Here is a 25,890-nt window from a genome sequence, read left to right as displayed (position 1 = left end):
TAAAAATACAAGCCATTTCATCTTCATGCTGATATTAAATTCCCATCTATGCCTCAAATCATTAACTCTAGCTATAGATCCCGCTGTTCTCCTGTTAGTCAAATTTTGGGCGGAGTTGTCTACATCATCTCTGCTTTCTCCTCTCCTATAGATTCCTACGTCCACACTAATCCTATCACCCTGGCTCATTACATTGTTTTGTCGAAGTCAATGGAGCCCTTCACATCAAACGTAACAAAACTTCTCACTTCTTAACTCCAATTGGCAGATCACATTGACACCACTGACCATTTCTTCCTTCATAAATCTTTCCCTACTCCCTTCATGGGTCTCCTAGTGCCTAATCTACCTTTTTTTTTTTTTACTTTTCTCTCAGTCCTATTCATGGGATCCTTCTGTGTTCACCCCTTGACCATTTACAGATTTTCACTCATGTTCTGCTGTTTCTTTTTTTTCCTTTCCTCATCAGCAATTTGAGAGCTGAGGACTAAGGTGGAGATTGTGTAGTACAAAAAAAAAAAAATTGCAGCTAGTTCTCATAACCGCCTGCTCCTTCTATCTTCCTGACAGAGTTCTACTCACCTAACTACCACCTACTTGCCAGTGACTCTCAATCCTGTATTTTTGATTCTGCTCTTACATGCTTGAGGTTCAGCTCATAAATACAACAGCATGATGAAAGCAGTCCATTGAATATTCCACAGGTAGATCACACATGACATGATCAAAAACTAAAACCTGTATCTCATTCTTCAAGCTGGTTTATTTTACTCTATTCATAACCTACTTAATGGAATCATTTGAGCCAGAAACCTAGCAAGTTCAAAACTTGGAGGAGTCCCCAAACTCCTCTCTTACTTCTCCTTAGTTCCACTTCTAAGCAGCCATAAACTCTAGCTAATTTTTCATTTCTGAATCCTCACAGTTCTACCTTCCTCTTCAACCTGTGCTATGCCTGCAGAAGTTCAGACCCCATCAACACTCTCAAAGATTGGTGCGAAGCTTCCTTGCCTTGACTCTTGCTCCTCTTAAATCTCTGACAGCAGTGAATGGGAGGGTTGAGAGTTTGGAACATATGATTGCATCACTGCCTTGTCTATGACATTTCAATGGCCCCAAACTACATTCTGGACAAATCTCAACACTTGGCAGAGAATTTGAACACCCTCCATAATTTGGCCCGTCCACTTCTCTTTGGTAGCCCCATCTTCTGCCACCTTGCGATTGACTCACTACAAGTACTGTGTTGCTTGCTTTCCCACATAGGTCATGTGATGTTCCACCCTGTGCTTGGACTCAAACGCTTTCCTTTACTTGGAATGCACACTCTCTAAATTGTTACTCCTTCCTCCTCAGGATTTAGCTCAGACATTGACTCAGGAAGTGTATCTTAGGCCTCAAGGATCAGTAAATTGTCACTGTTGGTGGCTCCTAAAATATATTGTGCCTACCACCAACCAGGTCCCATGAAAACATTTGTTTATATCTCCCTTACTAGATTATAAACTCTTCAAAGAAAGGGACATATTTTATTAATTATCATGCTGCCTAGAACATGCTAGATAATTATTCATGGATGCCTGATACCGTTACACCTTAGTTAGTATTCTTTTACCATTTGGCAAGTTTCTGGAATGCACCTTCTCATCCTTACTTAGCTGGTGGAAGGATGTGAAATAATCTAAGATGACATTCTCAGGCTCAAAGAATCCCTAAAGATTAACTAAGGTAAGATTTTTGTTTGTTTTGCTTATCAGCTCTTTGTATTATCTGTCAGAAGATTCCTTTAGTGGAGAAAATGAGAGTTGAATTGAAATAAAATCTATATCCTCTCCCCTGATAAACGTTTACTGAGGTTTTTATGGAAATGGCCATCTTCCAGGAACTTTTATGGTGAATTTCACCATCAGAATGGCAGACTGAATTAAGCTGCGATTTCCTTCAAAGGTGGTAGCTATATTTCTGCAAATTCTTCTTGGTAAAATAATGGTTGGCAATAAATAGCATGAAGGAATACTATTTGGGGAAATTGTCTTTTTCACCATCCCCAGTAAGATGTGGTGGAATACGCTTCTGCCTTCGTGGTTCCCGTCTCGGTGCTCTTCACTGTGCATGTGTTAATTAAGCAAAAGTAGCACAACTTATATTAATTACACACAAGTCATTCTCTGTTCCTAGAACCAGATTCTCTTACAGTTCAGTGTTGCTCACACTGCCTATTAAAATGCTTCTACTAAAAAAGGAGAAAATTGATTAACCCCATGACATCTACGGATGGAACCTAAAAAGATGTGGCAGTCACAAAGTAACTTTGAAGTTTCAAATTAAATCTTCAAAATTCATGCAAGTTTTTGCATTTCACTCCATACTGTATCCATGTTCTGTTTTCACAGATCTAAAGGGGAATATAATTGATGCTTCAGAAAGATGTGCCGTGTCTATCTGGTGGCTTCTTATATTCCCGGAACACCAAGCAGTGTCCCACATGTAGACAGCATTTTGAGAAACACAGTTAAATGAACCATTACTTTAAAAGTTCCTCAACACAGGTTTGTGTAATACCTTCCTATGGTCAAACACAGATTAGACATTTTTCTGTTTTCTTTTCGTTTTTTTTTTTTTTTTTTTTTTTTTGAGACAGAGTTTCACTCTTGTGCCACACGCTGTAGTGCAATGGCACAATTTCTGCTCACTGCAACCTGAACCTCCCAGGTTCAAGTGATTCTCCTGCCTCAGCCTCCTGAGTAGCTGGGATTACAGGCAGGTGCCACCACACCTGGCTAATTTTTGTATGTTTAGTAGAGATGGGGTTTCACCATGTTGGCCAGGCTGGTCTCCAACTCCTGACCTCAAGTGATCCATCCACCTCAGCCTCCCAAAGTGCTAGGATTACAGGCATGAGCTACTGCGCCAGGTCACATTTTTCTAAGGATATCATTGAAGTGATATAGTCTCCTGGGCGTATCACATCAGGAGACACACACTGTTGATTTGACCCATTTTTGGTGACGTTAACATTGATTATTTGATCAAAGTGGTGTATTATAGGATTTTCCTTTGCAATGCTATTATCTAGTTGCCCCTTTATAATTAGTAAGTATCTTGTGAAGTGATACATCCAGATTATATAAATATCCAGTTTTCCTGAAACTTTCACCCATTAGTTTTAGCCTCCACACTGATGCTTGTGTGCATCAATTCATATTTTACAGATGTCTTTACAATAAGAGCTCTCCCTTGCGCCATTTACTTATATGTTCATTCATTCATTCATTCATTCATTCATCTTTTAAAATATCAGTGTAGATCCACAGATTCTTATTTCATGAGCTACAATCTTTGCTGTCAATTATTTTGATGCTCAAGTTATCCCAGATTTGGCGAGGGGGAGCCCCTTCAGGGGTGCTGTTTCCTTTTCACATGTTCAAATTGAGGGGCAGTAAATAGAACAATGAACCTTCAACTTTCCAAAAACTCAACATCATCAAAGACAAAGGAAGACCAGGGACCCATCCGGATTAAAGAATGCTAAACTGACTTCACAACTGAATGTAACACATGATCTAGGAATTTGTTATTAAAGGACATTATTGCACAACTGATAAACTACCATAAGCCCCCTAGAATAGATAATAGTATTTTGTCAAATTATTGGTAATGATACTAGTTATGTCAGAAAATGTCCTTGATTTTAAAACATACACCATGAAGTATTTACAAACAAGGGGTATCCTATCTGCACCTTAATCTAAAACAGTTCTGAAAAAAATTTAATTTTCTCTCTATAAATAAACATATAGATAATAAACGTAGAAAGAGATCACACTAATATAGTAAAATGTTAACGTTTGAAGATTCTCAGTGAAGGGCTTAAGGGAATTCTTTGTATATATTGTAACTTTTCTGAAAGTCTGAAATTATGTTAAACGTTTTAAAACTCTGTTAGTCACGGGGTGCGGTGGCTCATGCCTGTAATCCCAGCACTTTGGGAGGCTGAGGCGGGCGGATCAGGAGGTCAGGAGATCGAGACCATCCTGACTAACACAGTGAAAGCCCGTCTCTACTAAAAATACAAAAAAATTAGCCGGACATGGTGGTGAGCACCTGTAGTCCCAGCTACTCAGGAGGCTGAGGCAAGAGAATGGCGTGAACCTGGGAGGTGGAGTGTGCAGTGAGCTGAGATTGCACAACTGCACTCCAGCCTGGGCGACAGAGCGAGACTCCGTCTGAAAAAAAAAAAAAAAACTCTGTTAGTCTGTACGTCACCTACTTATTGAATGCAGGATTCCTTCCCCAGTATCACTGTTAGACATATATTCCTTGCCTGTCAAGGTACAGTTTTTAGGGAGTTGTGGCCATCAGAAGACCCTCTCATCAATGGGCATTTCTAGTTGTTAGCTCAATCCCAAATGTGCCACCTTAAAACTCAGCTCATGTGATGCTGCCTCTGGCATTCGATCAAACAGAATAATCCTGTCCCAATTCTACATCAGACAGTTTGAATTCATGCCTACCTTTTCTAGGCCAATTATTTGCTTTTTATGTAACGACTGCATATTTGAAATGATTTCTTGAACCATCACCATTACTGTCACTCAGAGCCAACTTCATGGGTGTGTGACCCATGCAGTTGCACAGAGTTCCACGCTTGATTTAATGCTCTTGCTGTTGATAGCTCAAAACTCTTAATAATGTTTGAACAAAGGGCTCCATATTTTCATTTTGCACTGGGTCCCGCAAATTATGTACATGGTACTGCTGCAAAAAGTCTATGTGGTAACTTTGTGTAAATTGGACACCCATAGGCACAAGGTCTGATGAGAAAACAGTACCTATGTGCCCGGAAAAACTAGTCTCCTTTCCTTCAGGTGGATGAATTCATATTCTAGAGTGACTGGCATCTTGGCTAGTGAATGCATAGTCCGGAATGTGATTGCATCCACCTGAAGGAGAGGAGCTGTATTTCAACATTCATCTTTTTACTTGGCTAGATGCTATTACTTGGCTAGATGTACAACTTTATTTGGAGGTCTAGACTTTTTCATCCCCTGCAATAGTATTCCTATACATTAATTTCAGTCCAAAGGAAAGGACTGAGCATTCACAAAGTAGAATAATATTGTCTCTTGGCTTTGGACACTTTTTTTCCATGGGAGAGGAAGGAGAGTTTCAAGCTTCTGTATGATTTATACCAAGTGTTGAGCATTGGTCTTAATATTATGTTCCATGCCATGGGAATATATCCACATTCTGAACAGAAAGGAAGGGAGTAGTGAAGGTATTATTGGCAGTTTAGGCCTCTTCCAGAGCTGTATACTGAACAACACAGAGTTAGTGATTCTCACGCTTCCTAACTTCCATTCCCATTTTAGAATGGCTTCATTGTAGTACTGTCAGGAGTGCACAAACAAGAAAGGACAAAGATGACCCTTCTCTGTCAATGTAAGCTATGAATTCACTAAGAAGCCAGATGCCATGTTAGCTCCATGGTGCAATCATGACCTACAGCTAACAAACCTCTTTTCCTAGAGCCATATCCTACACTGGTAGGGTTGCTTTTCAAGCCAAACACAGTTACAAAACAAAGGTGATATGTAAGATTGTGTACTAGGCTAGGGAGTCAAGAAAAAGAGGGTAATGCAGGTTGAATCCTCAAGCAGTTTATGAACTAACTAGGGACATAAATCCACAAATACCTTCAAAATAACTATCATTCGGGGTATTTTAAGTAATGTGGTAGAAGTACTAAATAGATGCTTTGAAAACTCAGAGTTAGACCCTTAGAATTTATGAAATTTTGAAGCTGGGGATGCTAGAGAGCATTCCTTTTAATGACTTAGTTTGTATGTGAAGCTGCTGAGATCAACAAGTGATAGGAGATTTACTAAAGTAGGTTTTGTGAAGGAAACAGCATGCAAGATGGCCCTTGGATTTAGGGAGAGATAGGAGTATGAGATGGGCCACAGAATATGTTCCAAGGAGGAAAAAATAGATAAGCAAGTCAAGGAGGGGGAAAGCGAGTCCCGCATCCCAGACTCTAAGCATCTAGGTCATGCCACTCAAGGGGACAAAGAACACTTGTAGGGATATCTTTGGAGATAAGAATGGAAATGTACAGGAAGGCTGCATCTGTAAGCCAGGAAGATGTGCCTAGATGTATTTATTTACATATTTAAATTTGTGGGTAGCAGAGGGCTATTAACAGTTATCAGTAAGTAAAATTATTTATCAGCCATGAAGCCAGGATCCATAATTGAGGTTTCATTTGATGTCTCTGTTCCTTCATTTTCAAAAAATGTTTACCCTTCAAAAAGCAAATGAAAATAATACTGCTTTGACTATGGGAGTTTCAAAGCTTTTGAATGAAATTCTCTTTAATTTCTTTACTCCTTCTTGGCACAACTGCATAGATATTTTAGGGGTGTCTTAAATCAGCAGCATATTTAAATTATATTCAGGATGTATCACATTTTATACATTAAAAAACAAACAAACAAAATAGTGGTTTTCTGCTGTGTTTTCTTTCAAGTGGCTAACTTGCTATAACAGGCTTGACTAAAACAGGCAAACATTCCCTTTCTTCTCCAATCTCAACAATCATATGGGAGAAAAGGCCTAAGTGTTAAGAAAAGTTTGCCTGGCCATGGGTTAGTGGTACAGGTCCAACATTTTATAAGCAGATGAAGAAGAAGGAGAAAAACAGGGAAGAAAATAAAGGGCTAGGCAGCCAAATGTTCACACATGAAATAAACAACTACAAATAATTGAATATTCCTAGTTTTGACAACCGTCCAGCAGCAGAAGTAACAGATGCCATGGCGTGCCCGTCTATCTCTGGCTCTATTGAACCACACAAACAAGAGGAGGCCCGTGGGAGTCATTCCCTAGAGACAGACTTCTGCCAATTTTGTGGGGTAAATGTAGGTTGGTTTTATTTATTTATTTTTACCTTTATAAAATCACTTTTGAAACTAGGCCTCCGCAATTTCCAGCCCCAGGCAGTTGGACAGCAGCCAACATCTTCCTGACACCGTGTGGAATTATTAAGGAAAAAAAACAATAGTTTAAGACAACAGGCACTTTGGCTCCTTAAACAAAATGTGTGTGTGCATGCATGTGTACACACACACACACAACTGGACCATGAGGAGGAATACAATTTACTCTTAAACAGAGTAAGAAAGGAAAGCTATTACAGCTTTCCTCAAGGAAACACTCAAATGTACATGAACTTTTTTCATTATGTTTTTTAAACTCCCATTTAACAGAAAAGGATCAACATACCTTAGTGCCAACAGCACTCAGGGTGAGAGTTTAAAAGATTCAGGACCTGGTTCCATGTTTGCTATCAGCTGGGTGACCTTTGGTCATCCAACTTTTTTTTCTTTTCTTTTTCTTTCCTAAGAGATGGGTTCTTGCTGTGTGCCCCAGGCTGGAGGGCAGGGGCTATTCACAGGTGTGATCATAGCACACAACAGCTCCAAGCTCTTGGGCTCAACTGATCCTCCTGCCTCAGCCTCCTGAGTAGCCATGACTACAGGGATACACCAACATATCCAGCTCACCTAACCTTTTGCCTTTTGAAACATCACTTTCCCAGCTGTTAAATGAGGAATTTGGGGGAATGGTTAAATCAACACTCTCCAAATAGTGCTTCAGAAACATATTCTAGGGTCTTGTTACTAAAACTATGGTCCACAGACTAACTGGCAGCATCCATATGTATCCAGGGAGTTCATTAGAAATATAAAATTGCAGGCCTCATACCACCATACTGAATCATTTTAACTGAATCACCAGCATTTTAATAGGATCCTAGTTGATTTGCATACATATTAAGGTTTGAGAAACACTGCTTCTGGGCAAGACATCTCAAAGGTGATCATAGAATCACTTGGATACAACTCGATACAAACACACCTTTCTAGGTCCTTTCTCCAGTCTCAACCTGAAAGCCTGGGGTGAAAGCTAGGACTCTGTATATTTAACTTAATATCCCATGGAAACCCACTTCAGTGAATATATGCATTATTTAAATTATATTTTGTTTATATTATTTCCCTTTAAAATCAAATGATCTCTAAGTGGTATAATTCCAATGAGCTTCCTAGTGTTTTTGTAAACAATAGCTAAGGTGATCATGTCAAGACCCTATGGGTCAATGGATCCCACAGGGGAACTGTCCCAGATGCCATAGAGGTTTAGCCCATGCAGTTTTTCACAGTTTTTTGTTTGTTGTGTGTGTGTGTTTTTGTTTTGTTTTTTTTTTGTTCTTTTTTTAGACAGAGTCTCACTCAGGCTGGAGTGCAGTGGCATGACCTCAGCTCACTACAACCTCCACCTCCCAGGCTCAAACGATCCTCCTACCTCAGCCTCCCAAGTAGCTGGGACCACAGGCACATGCCACTGCGCCTGCCTAATTTTTGTAATTTTTTTGTAAAGACTGGGTTTCAACATGTTGGCTAGGCTGGTCTTGAACTCCTAGGCTCAAGCAATCCACCTGCCTCGGCCTCCCAAAGTGTTGGGATTATAGGCGTGAGCCACTGCACCCGGCCCATGGCAGTTTTAAAATTGGTAATTCTTGCTGGATAATTGGTTAAATGCAGGAAACATAAGGAGCTCTGATCGTGAACTCGAACAATTTAATGAACAATATTAAAATGATACTAATTTTGCAAAGCCCCCTCAAGATGACTGTCATCAGATTCACAAAATACATTCATCTATCAAATCCTCATTTAGCACATTAAGATGTCTCTAGTACTTCAAAAACCAATCTTAAAAAAAAAAGAAGCATAGTGAATTATATCCAATTTAGCTTTTCATTTATTGGGAATAAAGACTATCCTCACGCACAGTGTGTCACTTGCAGGAAAGTGCTTACAAATAGCAGCCAGAAATCTCTCTCATCCGCATATAACATGAAAGACATTTTTTTCTGAAGTGCATTTTTTTCTTTTCCCTGCAAGCAAATCAAAAGAATTCTAAGCAAGGTCCTAAAGGCAATTCCCCCACCCCCCTGACTTTTGATGCCATTACACTAGTTAAATTTCAATTTACATTTTAATGTACACTGGTCCCCAAGTCAAATGCAATATTTAATGACAAATCATGTCTTGACTTGCATAAATAATTTTAAATAAATTAAAAAGCCTCTCACTTGGTACATGAGAAGAAACTAAATATGTGTTGCAAATATTAGAGATTATATTAAGTACACTGGATAATATAGGCTTCAATAATATTCAGACATATTTTTATTCAACTTGGGAGCTTATTACCACAAAAACATTTTATGATTCTAAAAAGGTGGGAAGTGATAGAAAAGTGTTTTCTTGGGCCAGGCGCAGTGGTTCATGCCTGTAATCCTAGCACTTTGGGAGGCTGAGGAGAAAAAACTGCTTGAGGACAGAAATTCAAGCAACCTGGGCAACATAGCAAATCCTCCCTGTCTCTCTCTCTCTCTCTCTCTATATATATATATATATATTATTTTTTAAGTGTGGTTTTTTTTCTTTTTTTTGAGATGGAATTTTGCTCTTGTTGCCCAGGCTGGAGTGCAATGGTGTGATCTCAGTTCACTGCAACCTCTGCCTCCTGGGTTCAAGTGATTCTCCTACCTCAGCCTCCCAAGTAGCTGGGATTACAGGCATACACCACCATATCTGGCTAATTTTTTTATTTGTATTTTTAATTTTTTAATTAATTTTTTTTTTTTTTTCTTTTTTTAGTAGAGATGGGGTTTCTCCATGTTGGTCAGGTTGATCTTGAACTCCCAACCTCAGGTGATCCGCCCACCTCAGCATCCCAAAGTGCTTGGATTACAGGCCTGAGCCACCACACCCAGCCTAAGTGTTTTCTATTTTTACCATTGTTTATTCTCTCATACCTGAGAGAGTTGGGGACGTAGGACTGACCCAGAACAAATTTTTATAGAATCCATATATCTATAATCTATAGAAAAATTACTAGGTTACTAAAATTTTAATTCGATTTGTTTCAGTCAGGATTAACACACCTGCAAGTAAGAGATGGTGGTGGAGAATCAGCTATATCATAAAATAATAGCTGATGATTGATAAATGCTCATATGTGCCAGGCACATTTTTAGATATAGTTTACCTCTAACTATCAAAATAATTCTATGAACCAGGCACCCTTTTATCAATGAAAACATTAAGACACATAAATGAAATAATTTTCCTACCATCACTAAACTAAGTAGTGGAGCAGACTTAGTCCTGTTGGAAACCAACAGGACTCTGGAGTCTGGGTTCCTCCCCATGCGACGCATGTATGAAAGTAGAAACTGCAGGAGCAAAGGCACACGTCAAGTATGTGAGGGTGACACGCAGAAGAGCAAAGTGTTTAGAAGGACAGAGAATACTGTACACCACGAATGGCAATGGGAAACTAACAAACGTGTATTTGAGCCATTCTTTGCAACATTTTGAAAGCAAAAACAAGGTTTTTCCCTGGACAAAACTCCTGGAAGTTTCTAGCAGGCCACTGGTAATGAAGAATTAAGTGAGCAAGAAGGATGGAGATGGGAAGGACGGGCATGTGCAGAGATCAGGGAGATGCTATTTACAGTAGTTCAGAGTATAGGTCATGTGGGCCTCAGAGAAGTAAAGAACAGGAAAGGAAAAAGTGAGGGTGAGCAGAAAAAAATTGAGGGGACGTATGTTGAAATCCCCTCTGCTGTTTTGCAGATAGAGCACTGAAATTACCTATTTTATCTTGACTCAAGTCAGATGCCCTGGCAGGTCTGACTGATACCATGCTGGGAGCATAGACATGAACTTGTTAAGAGGAGATTAAATGCAAACATATTCCCTCTCTCAGCTGGCCTGCTACTTTAAAGTCATAAAATAATTGTTGGCTAAAATTAATTAACTAAATAACTATGGGAAAATATTTCCCATGGCTCTCACATCAAGAGCCTGGCTTATGAGGTGACCTCTTCTCCCTGGCCTATCAGAACTCAGTCAACACCCAGGAGAGGGCCTCCCCAAATCGCCAGAATGAAGGTGACATGCGTATTTTAAGAGGAAGATTTCATTTCCCAGGAAACATAAACGTCTCTGCAAATAGCAATTCACTTCTATTCTTAATCCCTAAACCATCAACATCTGCTATGAAGAATTACTTGAGTCCTCAAGTAAATCTTTCCCGCCCTGTATTCTTCATGACGCTCTTAAAAGGCGGTATTTGAATAAAACAACAATAACCATCTCTTTCCCCATCTCCCAGTTTCTTTCTGGAGGTGACTTTGCAGTCCCAGGCACACAAAGGAGGTTTTATGGGGATCCATAGAGGTGGAATAATGTAAGTGGGGAGAGTTGAGGATATTTTCAAGGAGGAGAAATAAAGTTTGTGTATTTATGAAACTATTTTAAAATTATAAAAACACTGATGCTGAAATATGATAAAGAAATCTTGGACTCTTCTGAGAAGCAATTTTCTTTCTTTCATACTTTTTTCCAAGTGTGTATTTTTTTTTTTTTTTTTAGTCCTACTTGAGTCAAACTAATGCAGTTTTAAAACCCATTTCTGTGTTTTAAGATTCAGAGAGAAGAGATTGAACAGTAGGCTATAAAAATGCCATAATATCTTTAATGTAGTATTTTTGCAGATTTGCTAGAAAGTAAACAGTCATTGCTCAACTTTTCCCATAAGTGTCCCTTGAACTTTGTCATTGATGGTGAACAGCAGAATCCATTTGGGTGAATTTCATTCTCTCAGGAACAGGTTTTCCCTGGCATTATTGAGCCACCTGCACTCTGACCATCTAGGCAGACTCTCTTAGCCAAACTGATTTGCTGAATGTACTCTGAAGGAAATTATCAAACTTATTTATTTATTTTTTTGAGATACAGTCTCTCTCATGCTGTCACCCAGGTGGGAGTACAGTGGCATGATCTCAGTTCCCTGCAACCTCCACCTCCTGGGTTCAAGCGATTCTCCTGCCTCAGCCTCTCAAGTAGCTGGGATGACAGACGCACACCACCACACCTGGCTAATTTTGTATTATTAGTAGAGACAGGGTTTTGCCATGTTGTCCAGGCTCATCTCAAACTCCTGATCTCAAGTGATCCTCCCACCTTGGCCTCCCAAAGTGCTGGGATTACAGGTGTGAGCCATTGTGCCACACCTGGTTGGAAATTATCAAACATTTTAAAACACCGTTTTAGAAGAGTAAATTTAAGTACTCTCATTGACATTCTGTAGAAGCATCTGACATCTGTAAAGCCTCTCTTCAGCTCTATTTAACTCTCATTTGTGGTCCTACAAGACAAGGTCACTCAGAATGTACTTACAGGCTATGCGCACAGAGGCCTTCCTGCTCTTGGAGGTACCCAGGTGGCTCCACGCCACACACTGGCACCAATAGTCCTCGGGCCCGTGGAAGTCCTCCACCTGTTGCCTGGTAACATTGATGAACACTTCGCGGACCTTCAAGCCTGATGGTGGGAGAGATAAGAGACAAATCAGCTGAGGCTGTTGCATTTCTCAAACAGAAAGTTAAGGTTAGCCAAACCTTTTCTTTTTAATTAAACAATCCTGTTTTTAATCAAGGCAAGGTTTTAATTACTTTGAGAATAATATATTACTGCTAATTAAATTTCCAGAGCTGAGTAGGTTGGAAAGCACACGTGTAAAGTATCATCAACCAACTGTGGCTCCCATGCAATAGAATAGTTCTCACAGTACCTTGACTTAGCGCTGTTTGTCTTTCTTTGGTACTACATTCCTCATAGATTTTATGCAATGTTAATTGCTGAGATTCTAGAAGCCAAAGAGGCCTCCACAAACCAATGTCAGGGACACAGTTCTAAGTTGTTCTAAGCGCCCCTATGTCTGGGTGTGGTAGCTGGGTTGGGTCATTGTAACAGTCTGGCTTAGAAGAAAGAGGAATCAGTGAACATTTGCAGATGGGGTGACCAGGCTGAAAATCTGAGGAAGGACCAAGGCATCGGCATCAAGGCTCAGGACAACGAAGCCAATGGGACCGAAAGAAGGAATGAGCACAAAGAGAAGACAAGTTGAAATAAGTTTTTTTTTTTTTTTTTTTTTTTTTTAGCAATGGGGGGGGTCTCACTATGTTGACCAGGCTGGTCTCAAATTTCTGGCCTCAAGTAATCCTTACATCTTGGCCTCCCCAAATGCTGGGATTAGAGGTGTGAGCCACTTTGCCCAGCCACATGTGGTATTTTGATACATGTACACAATGATATTTTGATACATGTACACAATATGTAATGATCAGATCAGAGTAACTGGGATGTCCATCACTTAAAATATTTTTTGTTTTTCTGTATTTTTTAATTGATATATCATAGCAGTACACATAAACCAAGTTAGTCTTAAAGCCCTGAGAAGAGAACCCAGGGAGGTCCTCATAGCAATGGTATGAGGAGGTGAAGAAAGAGGGGTTTTTATAGAAAGAGTGGCTAAGGGCACAGCAGTGAACTGAGATGCAGCTATAAGACCACAACCTTTTAATTTTTTTTTTTTTTTGTTATTTTACATTCTTCTTCTAAAATTAAACAAATTGTTTTGTGCTTCTAACTGGAGAGCATGAGCTTCTTCTCCACCTTTGACCAAGGACTATCAACCTTTCTTTCTTTGGGATGAACAGTCGCCCTGTACCAACGATGGAAGGGGCACCTCACTTGCCTCACCAGTTAACTCATCACAAACAGGGAAGCAGCCTTCATAGCCAGCCATGTCCTCTCCATCCAACACACATTCTCTGAGGTTGTGCCTTTCTCTAGGATAGGCAGGTTGGGAGAAAAAAAGGGGATGCTTATTGAATTCCACCTAACTGCCTCGTGTCATGATAAGCCTTGAACCTATGTGCTCTTTACATTTCCACGGTACTCTGTGGTGGTGCATGCTATGGTGTCCCTACTTTGCAAAGGAAAGAACTATGACTCAGAGAGGCTATGTCATTTGTCCACAGTCAGAGTTTGTAAATGAAGGGTCCGGTGTGTGAGCCTGGTGGTCTTACACCAAAACCAGCACTATGTTCAGATGCCTCTTAATAATTCAATTCTGTCCCTTTATTTTAGTACTTACACTTAATTGTGGCAATAAGGTTAATACACGGAACTATTTTTTAAATTAAGTAACTAACTATGATTTTCCTTTAAGTCCAGAAGAAATTCAGGGGATAGAAGCATCACTGTAATCAAAATGAGTCCAGAAGTTCCGATGGAGGAGGTGGATCATGATTATATCTTGGTTTCAGGATTTAAAAAACAAGAATGGAGGTGTAGGATTAGTCAGGTTGGGGAAATGTTCCCTTCCACCCAATCAATAACGTGTTATTTATAGTGCCTGATGAGAGGTGGTCATGGCCACATAAGTCACCATGTGCAGTTTGAGGTATACTTTCTAAATTTGTAGGAGGAACCCACATAACAGAAAATCTTCTTGATGACAGTTGGTAACTCACGTTTCCCGTTTGTGAAAGTACAAAAGCACTGTGTTTTCCCTGTCAGAGACTATTAGTCCAGAAAGCCGACTCCTAAATCAAATAGGAGAAAAGAAGCCTTAAAGGTGATGATGATGTTGTTCCTGCTGCTTTGTTTTTTTTCTTTCTTTACACTTTAATGAAAGAAGAAATATGAACGGGTGGACAAAGACCAGGAAAAGGCAGAGTTGGCAGGCAAAGGCAAGAGGGAAGAATGTCACAGAAAGTGGAAATAAAGAAAGGTTTTTAAAAAAGTTTCTTAGAAGCAGACAAAAACATGTACCGGGGAAAGGACACCCTAATTCAATAAATGGTGCTGGGTAACTGGATCGCCAAATGCAGAAGAATGAAATTGGATACCTCTACCACATACAACAATTAACTCAAAATGGATTAGAGACTTGAACGTAGGACCTTAAGTTGTAAACATTCTAGAAGAAAACCTAGAAAAATTCTTCTAGACATTGGCCTAGGCAAAGAATTTATGACTAAGAACCAAAAGCAAATGCAATAAAAACAAAAATAAACGAGACAAACTGAAAAACTTTGCACAACAAAAGAAATAACAGAGTAAATAGCTAGCCTATAGAATAGGAGAAAATATTTGCAAACTATACATCTCACAAAGAAGTAACATCCAGAATCTACAAGGGACTGCAGCAAATCAGCAAGAAAAGACAAATAATCCCAGTAAAAAGCAGGCAAACAACACGAACAGATGTTTTTCAGAAGAAGATATGTAAGTATCCAACAAAAATAGAAAAAAATGCTCAACATTACTAATTATAAGGAAATGCAAATTAAAACAACCATAAGCTACTACCTTACCCCAATCAAAATGACTGTTATTAAAAAGTCAAAAAATAACAGATGTTGGCATGGATGTGGTGAAAAGGGAATACTTACACACTGTTGATAGAAGCATAAATCAGTAAAACCTCTGTTGAAAACAGTATGGAGATTTCTCAAAGGACTAAAAGTAGATCTACCACTTGATCCAGTAATCCCACTACTGGGTATCTACCCAAAGAAGAAGAAGTCATTATATCAAGAAGATACCTGAATTCACATGTTTATCACACCACAATTCATAATTGCAAAGATATGGAATCAAGCTAAGGGCCCATCAACCAATAAATGCACAAAGAAAATGTATTATATCTATATCATGGAGTGCTACTCAGCCATAAAAAATAAGAATGAAATCATGCATTTTGCAGTATATTGAATGGAACTGGAGACCATTTTCCTGAATGAAGTAACTCAGGAATGGGAAACCAAACACTGCATGTTTTCACATATAATTGGGAGCCAAGCCATGGGTATACAGGGCATACAGGGTGGTATAATGGACACTGGATTCTCAGAAGTGGGGAGGATTGGATAGGATGAAGGATATAAAACTACTTATAGGGTACAATGTACACTATTTGAGTGACAGGTACATTAAAAGCCCAGACTTCACCACTATACAATTCATCCGTGTAACCAAAAACCACTTGTACCTCTAAAGCCATTAATTTATTTTGTTTGTTAGGACAGAAAGCAGGCTGGAGTGGAGCATGTATATTATAAAGTAAAGTTGAGCAGGTTAAAGGGAGGCACTAGACTTTGGAGAAGAGAACTTGCTTTATGTTTTCCTCTCTGGGCAAATGGTTGATGAGCTCCTTTAAAGAGGAAAAGGCAGGAGAGAGAACATCCATCAAGTGCACACAGGTAGGAGAAGGTAGAGTGACTTTAATATTTCAGAGCTCCTATACTGCAGAACAGGGAGACCTATTAAAGCAGAATACACCCACACTCTGAGAAGTGGAGTCTCACCAAAGAAGCATTCAATAACCTTTAAGGTCAGAAATGTGTTTAAGCATTTTACCCATCTGCTACAAGAAGACACATTCATCTCTTCAGCACATAAAATATTCTCCAGAATGGACCATAAGGTAGGCCACAAAACGAGTCTCAAAAAATTCAAAAATATAAATTGAAGAGGAGAAAATACTTCCAAACTCATTCCATGAGGGCAGCATTACCCTGATACCAAAACCAGACAAAGACACAACAACAACAAAAACAAAACTACACGCCCATACACTTGATGAACACAGATGCAAAGATCCTCAATGAAATACTAGCAAACCAAATTCAATAACACATTAAAAGGATCATTCACCATAATCAACCAGGATTGATTTCAGAGAGGTGAGGAAATTTCAACATATGCAAATCAATAAACATGACACATCATATTCACAGAACCAAAAATAACAAGAAAAAATGATCATTTAAATAGATGCTGAAAAAGCATTTGACAGAATTCAACACCCCTTCATGATAAAAACCTCAAAAAACTATACATAGAAAGAACATACCTCAAACAATAAAGGCCATATGTGATAAACCTACAGCCAACAACCTACTGAATGAGAAACACTGAAAGCCTTTCCCCTTAATCTGAAACACAATAAGGATGTCCACTTTTATATTTTTATTCATCGTAGTACTCGAAGCCCTAGCTAGAGCAATCAGGAAGAGAAACAAATAAAAGGCATCCATTTGGAGAGGAAGAAGTCAAATTAGCCTTGTTTGTAGATAACTTGATCTTATATTTAGAAAAATGTAAAGATTCCACCAAGAAACATTGGAACTGATAACTGAATTCTGTATAGTTGCAGAATACAAAATCTATGTACAAATATCAGTAGCAATTAAATATGTTAGTGGTGAATAATCTGAAAAAGAAATCAAGAAAGCAATCTCATTTACAATAGCCCCTGACCGCTCCCCCCTACAAAAAACAAATACCTGGGAATAAACTTAACCAAAGACATGGAAGATCTCTACAAAGAAAACGATAAAACTCTGGTGAAGGAAATTGAAGAGGACATACACAAAAGTAAAGATATTCCACGTTCATGGATTACAAGAATTAATGTTATTAAAATGTCAATACTACACAAAGCAATGTACAGATTCAAGACACTCCCTATTTTTTTTTTCAAGGTAGCCTTCCCGCCAGTACTGTATTTATTTATTTATTTATTTATTTATTTATATTATACTTTAAGTTCTAGGGTACATGTGCATAACGTGCAGGTTTGTTACATATGTATACTTGTGCCATGTTGGTGTGCTGCACCCATCAACTCGTCAGCACCCATCAATTCATCATTTATATCATGTATAACTCCCCAATGCAATCCCTCCCCCCTCCCCCCTCCCCATGATAGGCCCCAGTGTGTGATGTTCACCTTCCCGAGTCCAAGTGATCTCATTGTTCAGTTCCCACCTATGAGTGAGAACATGCGGTGTTTGGTTTTCTCTTCTTGTGAAAGTTTGCTAAGAATGATGGTTTCCAGCTGCATCCATGTCCCTACAAAGGATGCAAACTCATCCTTTTTTATGGCTGCATAGTATTCCATGGTGTATATGTGCCACATTTTCTTAATCCAAAATACCAATGACATCTTTCCCAAACATAGGGAAAGCAATCCTAAAATTTGTATGGACCCATAAAAAACTCTGAATAGCCAAGGCCAAAGGTATCAAGAACCCTGAGGAAAGGATAGTATCTTCAATAAATGGTTCTGGGAAAACTTGATATCCATATACAAACATTGAAATTAGACCCTTATCTCTCACCGTATACAAAAGTCGGATCAAAATAAAAATAAATCTAAGATATGAAACTATGAAATCACTCAAAGAAAATATTGAAGAAACTCTCCAGGACACTGGTTGAGGCAAAAATTTATTTAATAAGTCCTTAAAAGCACAGGTAACCAATGTAAAAATAGACAAACAGGATTACATCAAGCTAAAAAGCTTCTGCACTACAAAGGAAATAAACAACTAAGAGATAGCCCACAGAAAATGAGAAAACATTTGCAAACTATCTATCTGACAAGGGATTAATAACCAGAATGTATGAGAAGTTCAAACCACTCAATAGCAAAAAACAGAACAAAAGATTTAAAAATGGGCAAAAGATCAAGACCTGAATAGACATTTACCAAAAGAGGACATACAAATGGCCAAAAAATATATTCTAAAATAGCCAACATCACTAATCATCAGGGAAATGCAAATCGAAACCACAACTCACCCCAGTTAAAATGTTTTTTGTCAAAAAGACAAAAAAAGATAGGTGCTAGAGAGGATGTGGAGACAGAGAACCCTCATACACCATTTTTGGGGATGTAAATTAATACAGTCACTATAGAAGACAGTATAAAGGTTCCTTGAAAAACTAAAAATATATCTTCCATATGATTCAGCCATCCCACTACTAGGCATGTATATCCTCTCAAAAAGGAAATCAATATATCAAAGAGATATCTGCAACCCCATGTTTATTAGACTATCCACAATAGTCAAAATATGGAATCAACCAAGTATCCATCAATAAAGGAATGAAGAAAATGCGATATGTATATATATTTATATATATATACACACACACCATGAAATATTATTCAACCATATAAAGGAATAAAATCTTGTCATTTGTAGCAACATGCATAAAACTGGAGGTCATAAGTACAATAAGCCAAGCACAGACGCAAATATCATACGTTCTTACTCATATGTGGGAACTGAAAAAGTGGATCTCATGAAAATAGAGAGTAGACTGGTGGTTAACTAAAGGTCAAGAAGGGGAATGAGGAGAGAAGACAGGTTGAAGAATGAGTAATAAAATACAGTTAAGTAGAAGGACTAAAATCCAGTGTTTGACAGTCCAGTAGAGTGACAATAGTTAACAATAATCTATTGCATATTTCAAAATTGCTAGAAAAGAGGAATTTGAACATTCCCAGTAGAAACATAAATGCTTGAGGTGATGGATATTCCTATTATCCTGATTTGATTATTAGCCATTATATGAAGGTATCAAAATATCACTTGTGCCCAAAAATATGTTAATTATGTATTAATTAAAAAGAAGAAATAGGTTCAAGCTAATGGGAAGAACTCTCATTTTTTCTCTTTCCTCATCTTGTAAGAATATCAAAGCTATCAATTTTTTTCAGCTTGAAGACGAAGACCAGCACTATCTCAAAATGATTCAGGGTTATCATGTTTATAAAGTAGGGAATGTCCAAATCCAAACCACAAAACTTGCTGTGATTTAATCTTGGCACCACGGTATTTTAAGAATACCCAGGATTTTTTTCAATAAAGTGTTTTAACAGATTTATACATGGAAGTGACTTTTATGAAGGAAGAAGTTGACACTCACAGGTCCCGAGAGACAGGAGGCACAGCAAGCCATGCAGAGCCACATGGGTAAGCCTGAGGGTCTTTCAGGAGGCAGAAGGGGTGGGGGAACATGTGGCCAATGGCCTTTCCATTGTGGTTTGCATGGGAAGAAACAATATACTGGAATTGGCTAGCTTGCATAATGTCAGTGGCTCTGGGGCATTCTGGCTATCCCAGTCCTGGGGTTAGGGCAGGGGAACAGTGGTCTGGAGTATAAGAGCTCCATAGAAATGGTAGTTAGGGGTGTGGCCTCTGGATTGCTTGGTTTGAGTATGAAAGGCAAACTCACAGGCAAGTTGTTTGATCTCTTTAAAAATTAGCCAGCCCTGGGCAGAGCGGTCCCTACAGGGTCAGCAAGGCCCCAACTAGAAAACGTGGTCACATAGACAAAGAGCAGCACACTGTGCTTTGGAAAGCATAAACAAGGGACCAGGGCACCCCACTATGAAGACTGTATCTGGTCTTACCCCATTCTTGTCAGGAGATTTTGCAGCCCCTCATTCAGGCTAACCACAGTTGGAAGGAAAATGCTGAAGTGAAGGTTTCAACATTAGGATGGCTCAGTTACCAGCAGAGGCTCCCCATGTGATCAGCAGAGCAAAGTACACATAAAACAACTGCTCCTAAACACAGTATTTTCCCAACCGGTGGCATCAGAGTGGCAGGCTTCTTTAAAAGGCCACAAGTGACATGACCATCCCACAAAAGGTATATTATCTCTCTAGATTAGGCCTTCTTCTAACATGAGGTCTTCAGTTTTATCAAACCATCCCCTCTAAAAGAAGCCTTGGCAAATCATGAATTCTTTGTATCTATTATATTTTCCCCCTACCATAACAAGAAATAACTGTTGAATAAGATGTTTTAAATACATACTTTCTGAAATCCTCACTGATCAAATGATACACAAATACACATTTACATATACAGTTTACATGTATACATATCCATATACATATATGTAATAGTATGAGTATGTGTATATATATGCACATACATATACATGATATATTCACACATGAGAAATATACAAGAAATGCGACTTTAAGAAAAATGTTCTTCCCTATCTCTTCCTCCACTGAATTTCCTCTAACAGTGTTCATGCAGAAATGGCTATCTACTTCTATATCTCCAGAGATGGCAGCTAACTTGTTCACAGAAAATGCTACAAGGGAGTGGAAGTTCCAGGCAAATAAAAAATAGCATGTCATAAATAAGAGTAGCATTGTACCCGATAACTGGCGTAACTCTAATAAGCATAGAAAAGTCCAACCCTTTAAATTATTGTGCAAATTATAACCATCAGCCTTTGTTATGGAGTAGAGTCTTAGAGAATATACAAATATGACTATGATACTGATATGCTAATAAGCTTTCTAGACCGTTGGATGGTTTAGTTGAAGATAGACTAATGTTGGCAGCCAATGAATAATTGCTCTGCATGTACTAAACATAACGGAGCAGCACAGAACTTCATCATTTGTCAGCTTTATTTGTTTAAATGAGAAAAATGCTGACAGCAGTTATTGCTATAATCCCCTTATTTATCAGATAGAAAACACTAGTTACTCTTAGCAGGTCTAATCCTGTTGGGAGACTAAAAGTTAAAGGATTTTCAAACTAATTGAAGGTATATACTTCACTGTACAAGGAGAGAAATGTAAAAGAGAGGAGGGAAGAAATGGAGAGGGGAAAATAAATAAAACGCTTTATTTCTGGTCAACTTTTAATAAAAGGGTGACAGTCATAGTCTAAGATCCTAACTTGTTCTGGACAAAATAGAGAATTCTGGAATAGTATTTAACATTCAGCACCATGCCAACCCCAGCCCGGTGCCTACCAACAGCTGGCCCTGAGCTTTTTATCCACTGCTCGTTATCGCACTGACAAAGCCCGTCAGCAGCATCCTGCTGTGGTTACCCTTTCCAGCCAGTTCTCAAACACACCTGGTGATGGGCACTTGGGGAGGAATTTGATACAGTTCTCAAATGCTTGCCTCCCCACTCAGCCTTACTGCTTCAATCATTTGGAAGTTGTCTACAGTAGGATGCTCGGCTTACCAACTGGAATCAATAGATTCAAGAAGGAAGTGAGAATCCCTTCCTCTAAGATGTTTATCATATCCCCAACCATAATGAAGCAGTAAATGACCAGCTAACTAGGTTTTGGTAGAATCATTTTCTCATCCCAGTCTCGGTGCCTGCTTTCTGGGACTTTTTCAGTTCAATGTTTCACTTTCTTTGTACCTCATTGTTCACATTATAGCACTTCAAGATTGGGGCTGAGAAAATGAGTATTCTATTCTTTGTAGACAAAGTGCCAAAGAATTATTCCAATACAACTTCATGAGTAATGCAAGGCCTTGCTCTGTTCTCTGGGAGAGAAACAAAGCAATCCAACTCCCTTGAAAAGCAATAGACCTTTTTTTTTTTTTTTTCCACCCTGGAGACAGAGTCTTGCTCTGTCGCCCAAACTGGAGTTCTATGCTGTGATCTCGGCTCACTGCAACCTCCACCTTTCAGTTCAAGCAATACTTGTGCCTCAGCCTCCTGAGTAGCTGGGATCACAGGAATGCACCATCACACCCACCTAATTTTTGTGTTTTTAGTAGAGATGGGGTTTTGCCTTGTTGACCAGGCTGGTCTGGAACTCCAGGCCTCAAGTGACCCACGCACCTCAGCCTTCAAAAGTGCTTGGATTACTGGCATGAGCCACTGCGCCTGGCCTGAAAAGCAATATTCTCCTATATTCAAGAGTTTTCTTGAAAGAACCACGAACTTCCAAAGTTTCTCAACCCCTCTGATGCCTGGATTTGGCTGAGATATCCTCTCTTACTCTGACGTTTCCTGAGCAGACAGAAAGCCATTTCAAATGGAAAAAGTGAGTCTTCCACTTACATAAGGGAATGTTTTCCACTTGTCTCTTACTGCTTCAGGATCAGAGCATCAAAAACTATACTTCAATAATGAGATACTCCTTCATATTTTGAATAACATATTGTTATTATTATTATTAGTTATATAGTATTTGCATGGCCCTTTACTTTTATTAATACCATCACAGGCATTTTGGTCTTTCATCTTAACATTGTGTTACTATTATTTCTATTTTTAGTATTATTATTTTGCCACAGGTCCCCTACCATAAGCAACAGATCAAAGATGTCATAAGGTTTATGACATATTTCGCTGGAAAGACAATTATTGAGCACCCTGTATGTGCCTGTCACTGTTTCTCTCTTGTTGCCCAGGCTGGAGTGCTGTGGCACGATCTTGGCTCATTGCAACTCCCACCTCCCAGGTTCAGGTGACTCTCCTGACTCAGCCTCACAAGTAGGTGGGATTACAGGTGCCCGCCACCATGCATGGCTAATTTTTATATATTTAGTAGAGACAGGGTTTCACCATGTTGACCAGGCTGGTCTTGAACTTCTGACCTCAGGTGATGCACCCACCTTGGCCTCCCAAAGTGCTGGGATTACAGGGGTGAGCCACTGTGCCCAGCCCTGGAGGGGGGGACATTTTAACATGCTCCAACAATGCCCAATGTGACAACAGTCATGGCAGCAGAGGCACAGGCTGCTACGAGATCACACAAGAGGCTGAGTGCCATTCTACCTACGACTTGAAGGCGCTGTCCTTATTCAGTATATAGCCCGGCTTCTAGACCACAGCTCTGGGGACTCTGGTAAGGACACATGTATCTCACACACATTTGAAGTTTCAAAACTGACAGATAGGAAGAAATGTCATGGAACTGTACCTCCATATCTTGAGAGAGCTTAGATGTCTTTAGGCCAACATAGTACTGAAAGTAGTAAATTAAATACAAAAATGAAAAGGCAGTACAATGTTTCATTTTACTGGCAGATAATTAATTAGGGCTAAATGTCTTTTATCACTTCATCCTAGCAACAAGATAAAAATGTATCTTGACCAAACATAAAATAGTTATCCTTTGAATGTGCATGTACGCTATGCCTAATGAATAGTCTTTTGTTTTCCCAGGATAATAACCACTCCACGTATTCCTCAGAAGCACCGCGAGTTCAGTCTTAAGTACAGAAACAAAGAATACACCCAAGCTCTCCAGTTTCTTCCACACCAGAGATTAGAATTAATCAGCTCAGAGGTGTCTGGTAAAGGAAAGCAAATTAACTTGATAGCATTGTCTAACAACAGCAAGAAGAGAAACTTAAGAGGCAGAAGTGGACACAGAAGGGTTGTTTAGAAAACGCATCCCATGAATGACTCACTCCCGTGTCATACTCACAACATTGTGGGCAACATGGTCATGATTTCCAATCCTGTTGCTTCAATCAATGACTTTCCATTCCTACAGTCACTGAAATCATCTCCTGCTAGTAGCTTATGACCTGAGGTCAGGACATATATTGTACCACTTGTATCAACCACAGTCCTACTGTCAGAGGCATTCCAACCAGAACAACTCCATTTTAAGTGACAGCTAGGAAAATGAGGCTGGAACTTGCCGGGCTGCGTTCCCACAGAGTTACGCATTCCTTGTCTCTAGATGTTGATGGTTAGGGGAACAAATTAATAATATTTACTAAACAAATACAGATTGGGAGTGTCCAGATATCCTGATATCTGGAGAACAAAGGCATTCCTAATTTTGTTTTAAAGATAGTAATATAGATTCTTGCAAAATATAGTAATTAAGAAAATTAATCATTTATCACAAACCCTTATAGCAGAACACATCTACCCACATATACAAGCATTGTACCTAGAGTGGATGCATTCCTCCTCTTACTTTCAGGAAGGTCCTATTCTGTCTATGGAGTAGCTGTACTTTCAGCACTTTACTTTCTTAATAAACTTGCTTTTACTTTGCACTGCACACTTTCCCTGAATTCTTTCTTGTGCAAGATCCAAGAATCCTCTCTTGGGGTCTGGATCTGGAGCCCTTTTCTGTAACATTGCCATGGACTCTGAGGGTAACATACAGACACAATGCGACCTGAATGATTGAATCACATGCAAGTAAGGCAATGTTACTCTAGGAAGGGCAAATATTTACCTGCCAGTAATATTAGCCCTGTTATCTTCTTGGAATGCAAAATTCTACAATTATATATTTGTTTTTTGAATCATAATCACCAGACACTTGTCTCATTCAAAAAGAAGAATGAAATAGCTACTTTATATTCATCATTTTGAAGGCTAGTCTTGACTGAGCATTTGCTGTACACTAGCCCCTGGGCTAAGTATGTCACGTGTATTAGGTGCTATGTGACGGTGGATACAATTATCACTGCCATTTGATACACGCAGGAACCAAGGAGAAAGGAAGCTCAATTCCACATCTATCTGAAAAAGTAGGTAAATGGAGAGCCTGATTTCAAACATTGCTTCCTCTACACCAAAACCCATGTTCTTAACCATTAGGCTAACCTCAGGTTTCGTTCTCTCTCTCTCTGTGTGTACGTTTTGTTTTTTATAGATCTTTATAATTATTCATTTTTGTTTTTCACATTTTTTTGAGACAGAGTCTTGCTCTGTTTCCAGGCTGGAGTGCAGTGGCACGCTCTCAACTCACTGCAACCTCTACCTTTCGGGTTCAAGTGATTCTCCTACCTCAGCCTCCCAAGTAGCTGGGACTACAGGTGTGCATCACCACAGCCAGCTTATTTTTGTATTTTTAGTAGAGATGGGGTTTCACCATGTTGGCCAGGCTGGTCTCAATCTCTTGACCTTGTGATCCGCCCACCTCGGCCTCCCAAAGTGCTGGGATTACAGGCATGAGCAACCATGCCCAGCCTGTCATTCGTATTTTAAATCAATGTACACACTTCTTAATGTGTGAACTGAAGAGACTGGTCAAAAATTTAGACTTTGAGACAAATGTATGGTCGATATCAGAAATTATTAAATTATATAAAGTGATTAGCTGATTTCTATCACTGCTAAGGATATATGAAAGTAAATAATCTCCTTATTTCCGTTTTGCAGGAAAAGTTAAATTAGCTATAGGAAACAAGGCCTTCATACTCTGCCAGTTTATGTAGGGAATTCATAATATTTTCCTGAAAACCTTTTAAGAATATGTCAGTCTTCTCTGAGAAGTAGAGTGATGAGCACGACGAAATCTAAGGTGGGGAGGGGAGAAGGCTTCCATAAAAGTGAGTTTTA

General features: G+C 39.1%; 1 protein-coding gene across 2 annotated transcripts in view; it reads right to left on the bottom strand.

The window, feature by feature from the left end:
* UNC5D (unc-5 netrin receptor D) overlaps positions 1 to 25,890 on the bottom strand; it is a 580,897-nt gene that overhangs the window by 215,518 nt on the left and 339,489 nt on the right. For both annotated transcript variants that reach the window (XM_023214650.3, XM_023214651.2), the window contains exon 3: positions 12,321 to 12,464. In XM_023214650.3, the coding sequence (XP_023070418.2) occupies positions 12,321 to 12,464 (144 nt within the window). The remainder of the gene's footprint in view (positions 1 to 12,320; positions 12,465 to 25,890) is intronic.

The sequence above is a fragment of the Piliocolobus tephrosceles genome, chromosome 7 (assembly GCF_002776525.5).
Source record: "Piliocolobus tephrosceles isolate RC106 chromosome 7, ASM277652v3, whole genome shotgun sequence".
NCBI classification, from domain to species: domain Eukaryota; kingdom Metazoa; phylum Chordata; class Mammalia; order Primates; family Cercopithecidae; genus Piliocolobus; species Piliocolobus tephrosceles.
Note: the sequence above shows the minus strand (reverse complement) of the source record. Positions and strands in the feature narration are given on the sequence as shown.